The sequence below is a fragment of the Octopus sinensis genome, unplaced genomic scaffold, assembly GCF_006345805.1.
Source record: "Octopus sinensis unplaced genomic scaffold, ASM634580v1 Contig11382, whole genome shotgun sequence".
In the NCBI taxonomy this organism is placed as follows: Eukaryota; Metazoa; Mollusca; class Cephalopoda; order Octopoda; family Octopodidae; genus Octopus; species Octopus sinensis.
The window spans coordinates 292,608-300,723 of NW_021832374.1; the positions used below are offsets into that span (position 1 = coordinate 292,608).

Sequence of the window (8,116 nt, forward strand, 5' to 3'; positions counted from 1 at the left end):
ATGTGAGTCATTAATCAGTTCGTATATATTCGATCAGTGTATTGATCTGCTTGAAGAGGTATGAATATATTTTTTAATTATTTTTATATTAGATTGCCGTGTATGGGGACATATTCTCAAACGATTGTACACAGATGTCATTATGGTCAAATAATGAAAATATTAAAAAATTAAAAAACGAAATTTATTCGCTGATTGATGAATTGACTTTAAAAAGAATTGGGTTTTTGTTTTTATTTAGTTCTAGATATTACACATCATTCCAACAAAAACAAATTGAAAAAGTGGAGTATCTTTTACTTTTAAGAGGTAATAAAATAATTTAATTTAATTAGAAAGTGAAAATCAGAACATCGAGCGTCTCAAGTTTTATAAAAATTGTGAAACTAACCGAGAAAAGTACTAATTTCTCTTTTACGTGTTAATTAGAATGATTAAAAATAGCTGCGAAATTATTCTAGAAAATATTTCAAAAAAGTTAAAAACTTGTAGTATGGTCGACTTGATAAGGTAATTTTATTATATTAATCAAACAGAGATTTGCTTCTTAGTGAAATTACTTATTTGAAAAAAGAAATTCAAGAAATAAATGTTTTGTTTTCTGAGAAATATTGTAGGACTATTCATGTATATTATCCAAGCCGGATAATCACACGTTTCAAGATATAACCGTACGAGGTTTTAGGATTTTAAGATTTTGCTAGATTTACTTGAAATCAGACAAATCCTTGAAACTACTAAAAAGTTCATTTTAGAAACTATATTTGCTAGAGAAATGGTGATTGATGATCATTTTTATCAAGGAACTTTTCTTCCCTATTACCAAATGTATGGATTTTATCAAGAAAACGACCCTCAGAGTCCTAGATTGTATCCATCTTCTACTCGGAATCAGTTTTTTAACAAAGATAAAAAATAAACAAAATATTTGAAAGAAATTTTAATATAAAATTGAAAGTTAAGTTCTACGGCCTGTACGAGTGCCGGCTTTCGACGCGTTTCACTGAAAACAGCTTAGACTGTTATTTGGTGTGTACTGCCAGAGTTTCAAATAATGGATTCTACAACAAATACAAGAGTAGGCCTCTAAGCCAGGATATCACTGACGCCAGATGGAGACTGTTTGGCCATATTCAGCGTATGGATCTTGCTGCCCCAGCCGACGTGGCGATGGGGGATTATTTCATTTTCGAAGGGGAATGTTTTCGAAGTCGACCAAAAATGACGCATTGCACAGTGACCTCCAAAAAGTGAGGATATGTTTAATGTTGGGTAAGATCTGGACGTACTAAGATCAATTGTTCATGACCGTTGTAGATGGAAGAGAATTACCAATAACATTGTTTGCTGTATTTCACATGCCTTATTATAATTATTATGCCAAGGCAGAAAGTGCTTAATAATAATATTCGAAAGTTGATCAAAATTTAAAGAGGATCCTTAATTAAAAAGATAAACTTAAAAGTCTTAAAAAACTCTTTTTAGCAGGGTGAACCACCCGCATATTGACGTGTCGTCGTAATCAAAGTGGCTTAATGATGGGAATAACTCTTTCTGATCAGAAGCGTTATTCTAAGATGCAGATCCTTTCCTGATATTTGGTACTTGTCGTTGTAATTTGCTATTTCTCTTCTGGTGCCAGGAGTTTGTCAAAATAACCCTACATGCTTAGTTATTGGAAAACTTAAATTTTTTATTTCTAAACTATCTTTTTGGTGGTTATCTCGCCATAATCTCAATTACGTGTTTTATCGAAGATATTTGTTATGTATTCTCAATTACAGCCAAAGTTTTTTGGTGGTTAATTTAAAAACACGTTAAAGAAAAAAACATACGTTTGTAAGTTATAACCAAAACGTTTTATTAGTAATTAATTAAGGATCGGATAATAAAATTGAAATCCAACTCCACACTGGTTATTTTTATTTCGTGAAATTTTTGCATAACCAGCAATTCCCCATGATCGACCCCAACTGTTTTTTATGTTTAAATCTGGCACCTGTTCTTAATGATCCAATATTCTTTGCCTTTTTCTACCCCATATCCGACAAGAGTAACTACATGATTTAATTTTGTGCCACAATGAAGATTATCATGAACTCCTATTGAGCTGTACAAATGTTAATAACCTTTATGATAAAATTTAAAACTATTAGCTGATACGTCGAGACGAACTGTGAGGGGACCAATTTCGATTAACATTTTTAATAATTTTGATTCAGAAACATTCTTTCGATTGACATATTTTAAGACTTTAATTGGATTGTTCTTGTATTTACATGTTTTTTTCTACAATAAATTTGAATTCTGTCACCTTTCCTTTGTATTTGTACTGATCAGTGTTAGCTATCCCACCATTGTGAATGATGTAATCATAAACATCTTTAACTTTTCCACCTTTACATCCGTCATAATCAAGGCAATCAAGAACATTTTGTTCACTAAAACTAGTCAATCTTCCATATTTGATTGCGTATTGACCTTCTAAACTGCCAAGCTAGGAAATTAGTCATTTTTTACAGACCGCCCCAAATATAAAACACGACCCACAAGAACCTTGGTTTTTCACTTTGGTGACTACTTTTTTATCTCTCCAATCATAAGATGATGGAAAATCATATATTTGAGAATCAAGTTCCGTTTCTGAAAAATATTCTGCATAATCAGTCGTGTCATATTGCCCTAAATTATTTAACTGTGAGAATTCTTCGTTTGTCTGATGATATTAACAATAAAAATGATACCATGTCTGCAAACGAATTGATTCCCAGTTTATAAGAAGTGGCATTTTTTTCAAATTCTAAATTATGTTGATCAATCAGAGCTAGATTATTCTGAAAGATAATGCGTCTTTTGAAAAGTTCATTCTGACTGTAAATTTTTGCTACAAAATTAAGATTTATGACAAGCCAACAATGTTGTTTAATAAAATTTAGCCATCGTTGATTACTCTTTGAATCGTATAAATTAGTTAAGTTAGTTTCATGTTGGGTGATTTTTATTCTTAGCATTTGAAAGACATTTTTTGTGAACATGAGTCCTAAAATGAGTAAATTCATTGATAAGAAATAGGTTAGATATGTAGTTCAAATATTTTATTAGTTATTTAAAATAGCCAAACAAAAAATAAACCATTAAATACCAATAAAATAAATAATTTTTAGGGTTTTAGGAAATCTGCAATTTCTTCGTTCTTTCGATCCCATTGATCACGAAAAATCTTGTACAGCACAGGAAACAATAAGAGTTATTAGTTTGGTCCATTTCCTTTTCTAAGTCTTTCCCTACACTCCGAAGGTCTCTATCTATTATCTATATTGTTAGTAAAATAACATATTACGGGTTTCATTAGAAGAATATGAATTTCGCGTTATTCTCGTTCCAATTCGACCGTTATTTTATTTGAAAATTCTACACGAAAATTACGACAATAAGCTGGATAAGTATTGGAAAAATATCATTGATATATGTAAGCAAAATATATTACTCTGGAACGCAAATTATTTTCTATTATTAATTTTTTGACCAGATGACCAAAACAACCATCATCCAGAAAACCCGATGGCAATGGTGAATCCAAAAATCCAGGTATGATGCCATCGTGGTTATCTAAATTTATAATAAAAAAGACATATTACGGATTTCATAAAGATTGTCTGTTTTCATAAGGAGTGTTTTTGTTAGTCTTGTGTATTACGCGAGTACGACTCCATTCGGGTACGAGATGACCACGACCGTTGTTTTACTTTGAAAATTCTACACAAAATTACGAATTAATGACCCACTAATTCTAAAATTATTTTCAGCATAACACGTTATAGCGTTATTAAATATAGTTTATTTTCAGCTATAGTTAAACATTAATAATGACTCAATATTGAAAAATCTAGTTGGTTTTAAGAAGAGATTAAAGAAATATTCAAAAGTTTCTAAAAGTATTGCCTTGCCTGCTTTCAAAAACAGCGAAATTAACAATATTGATTCCGACATTCAAACAATGATTTTTATTAAACATTAATCTTTTAGTCCTCTACTAATGCCTATTACCATGGTATCTGCTTTTTCTTTGTTTCCGGTCCTATCTGTTTTGAATTTCCCAATCACACGCTTCTAACATGTTTTTAATCATTAATCTCTTCAAAGATAATAATACTCCTCCAACACCAAAATTCAAAAGCATCAATTTTTCATCTATTCGCCTTTTCAGTATTCATATTTAAGCGCCGTATATAAAAATTCTAAAATTATTTTCAACATAACACGTTATAGCGTTATTAAATATAGTTTATTTTCAGCTATAGTTAAACATTAATAATGACTCAATATTGAAAAATCTAGTTGGTTTTAAGAAGAGATTAAAGAAATATTCAAAAGTTTCTAAAAGTATTGCCTTGCCTGCTTTCAAAAACAGCGAAATTAACAAATATTGATTCCGACAATTCAAACAATGATTTTTTTAAACATAATCTTTTAGTCCTCTACTAATGCCTATTACCATGGTATCTGCTTTTTCTTTGTTTCCGGTCCTATCTGTTTTGAATTTCCCAATCACACGCTTCTAACATGTTTTAATCATTAATCTCTTCAAAGATAATAATAACTCCTCCAACACCAAAATTCAAAAGCATCAATTTTTCATCTATTCGCCTTTTCAGTATTCATATTTAAGCGCCGTATATAAAAATTCTAAAATTATTTTCAACATAACACGTTATAGCGTTATTAAATATAGTTTATTTTCAGCTATAGTTAAACATTAATAATGACTCAATATTGAAAAATCTAGTTGGTTTTAAGAAGAGATTAAAGAAATATTCAAAAGTTTCTAAAAGTATTGCCTTGCCTGCTTTCAAAAACAGCGAAATTAACAAATATTGATTCCGACATTCAAACAATTTTTATTAAACATTAATCTTTTAGTCCTTACTAATGCCTATTACCATGGTATCTGCTTTTTTTTGTTTCCGGTCCTATCTGTTTTGAATTCCCAATCACACGCTTCTTCTAACATGTTTTAATCATAATCTTTCAAAGATAATAAAACTCCTCCAACACAAATTCAAAAGCATCATTTTTCATCTATTCGCCTTTTCAGTATTCATATTTAAGCGCCGTATATAAAAATTCTAAAATTATTTTCAACATAACACGTTGTAACGTTATTAAATATATATTTTCCGCCATTGTTAAACATTAATAATGACTCAATACTGAAAGTTTAGTTGGTTTTAAGAAAAGAGATTAAAGAAATATTCGAAAGTTTCTGAAAGTATTGCCTTGCCAGTCTGATTCGGTTTAAGCAAATATCTCTGCTTTTCCATATATTATTTTTCTTTATAATTTCTTCAGAATTTTATACAAAAGTTAAAAAACTAAAGATCCTTAAGAATCGACGAGTAAGTAGAAATTTTAAAAATCTCTTATTGTGCTCCAAAAGGCACAATTGTAAAATACACAATCAAAAATGAATGGCCATTTCTTTCAAAAATAAATTTTGAATTTACTACCGGACGAGTATAAACAATATTTACTTATAGATTTAAGAATACTGGCATTCCTATATGAACTAACAAAGCAAGTCTTTTCGTTTGAAACGCCACTTTTCGGCAACAATGCTCCCCAAGACTTGCAGCAACCCGGCTTCGGCAGTGCTAAAGCCGAAGAGTCAACGAGGACAAAATACATATTTATTCCGGACTCTTTTGAGCTATGCCTCCTTGCTTTCACAAACTCAGGAATCTTAGAAAAGTCGGCAATTCAACTACTCACTGACATTAGTAGGAGAATCTCCTCGAGAACAAACGACCGGGAGGGGACTAGCTGGTTTTTTCAGCGAACCTCGGTGACCGTGCTTAGTGGACCCTCTCGACTGCTATTTCAGCCACTTACGTAGGTAGCATCTAACTTTGTTGAAAGAAAAAACATATTTCCTGAACTAAATAGTAAATAATTATATATTTAAAATTTATTTTTTCAAAAATAGTTTTTTATCTTTAATAAATTCGGAGATCATTTTCAGGACTTGATTATCGAATTGAGGAGGTGGTTTGCTCCTCCCTGAATTCAAAAAAAGAAATATAACCCACAACCCAACAATAAAGTTCTATTTCACTGTCAGTAGAATTTAATAAATCACTGAATTGATTTAATTGTTCATCTGTCATTTTATTAATATATTCGAGGGCAAACTTGCTGAAATATATTTGGGAATAATACCTCATTATTAAATCATTTTCCAGCGTTCCCCTCTTTCCTGCCTGATAAACAAGTCTACTTCTTATCCTGTTCTTTATTTGGCACAAGCTACGTATATTATGTGAACTAAAAAATAAAGTTCGTAACGTGCCACCACCAAACATAAAATAAATAAAAATAAATAAATTATTTTATTATAAATAATGAAAAAGATATTATTTTATTTTTTATAAAAATATTGCTCAAATTTTTAAATCTTTAGACGGAAATGTTTAGTTTTGAATTGACTGATAAAAATTATCATTCAGAATATTTGTCAGTTTTTACAGTGAATTGTTAGAATGTTTGAAACTAATATAATAATAATATTTTTATTATATTAATTACTAACAATTTAGAATATAAATAAAAATTATATAGGTTACTGTCCCATTTAGTGTTGTTCTGGTGATTACAGATATATGGATTATCCTGCAGATACTGACAACTATTACGATTTTACTGAAAAGTCAGTCCGACAAGGTAACTTAATTATTATTCTAATATAGGATTTATAAGAAAAGTGTATTCCATCTTGACAATCCAGTTAATATATACTATTGGAGTGATATCCTTCTGCATATTCCAGTATAATTTATATCATAAATATGCCAGAGAGAGTGTAAGGGATTACCTCAATCAAAATCCATGGTTTATGTATACTAATCTGTATTTATAAACCTTTTATTTATAGGGCTTTGATGGTTGTTTTTATGCTTGCCATTTCCTGCTTTAGAAATAATGTGAGAAAAGTGCCGAGAAATTACATAATGCTATCCTTCTTTGTATTCGGTTTTGTCTATTTTAGACATTTTTCTTCGCAAACTATCTCGGAGCTGTCAGTAGGTTTGTTTTTTAGTATTTGTACCTCTCTGAGTTGTATTTTTGATATTTTCAGTTTTTACTCAATTATGGCCGTTCTGCTGTCTATTGGGATCACAGCTGTTGTGGTTGTTGGATTGACTATTTTCAGTTTCCAGACCAAAGTAGACCAGTTGGCTTATTGTAGATTGATTTTACGAAAACATCAGGCGCTGCCTTCTGTGTTTTGATAGTTCTGATTATATTTGGACTTATTTTTCCAATTTCTGGTGTTCCAATTCTTCACAAAGTGTATTCCTGTATTGCGGCTTTGCTTTTTTCGTGGGTTGGTGATTTGGTGCTTTGTGTTAGTATATTGTAATTGACACACAAATGGTTATGGATGGACAGAAGAAGTACACCATTTCCCCCGAGGACTACGTTTATGCTGCACTCAATTTATATGTCGACATTGTCAACTTATTCCTTATCGTCCTTAGTTTTTTTAATGAATAATTACTAATCTTTCGTTTATTTGTAACACTTAGTGTTTTGGTGTAGAGAAACTGTTTAATTATGAACTAATCAACTTTGATGTGGAAAGAGACTATTCGAGTAAACGCGCTAAGCAGCAAAGTAGTATCAACAAAGAGTCAATCTGTCCTTTTTTTCATTTTATTGTATTCTATTTCACGCTCGGAAATCTGGTCGTCTTTGCGTTTAATGTAATGAGTATTTTTATCTTTTATGTGTGAAACTCACAAAGCGTGATTTGGCGTTAATATTTGCATAAAAGTGTCCCAAATGTATTCTACACCCTTTCCGAGGTCCCTGAGATGACAGGACTTGTCCAACTGGTTCTGTTGATCCCCTCTGAATATCAACTTATTAAACTGTCTCGTCTAATCAGCTTTGTCCCACTTACGCTCGGAACCCCCTCTCGCATTGGGGAAATCCACTCCCTCCCTCGACATTGATCAAAGAGAGCATTAAAAATATCTTTTTGCACCCAATAACAATCTTTCCAGAAGTTGTCCACAAACGTCTCCAAAAGTGCAAAAATAACCTAAAAAGAACATTC

General features: G+C 31.0%; 1 protein-coding gene across 1 annotated transcript; it reads left to right on the plus strand.

Moving 5' to 3' along the window:
- The first annotated feature begins 3,561 nt into the window (after positions 1-3,561).
- On the plus strand, positions 3,562-7,551 carry LOC115228938 (protein lifeguard 4-like). Its single transcript, XM_029799387.1, has 4 exons — positions 3,562-3,588; positions 4,027-4,051; positions 6,744-6,856; positions 7,408-7,551. Exons 1-4 carry the CDS (start codon positions 3,562-3,564, stop codon positions 7,549-7,551), a joined length of 309 nt encoding a protein of 102 aa, XP_029655247.1.
- The last annotated feature ends 565 nt before the right edge of the window (positions 7,552-8,116 follow it).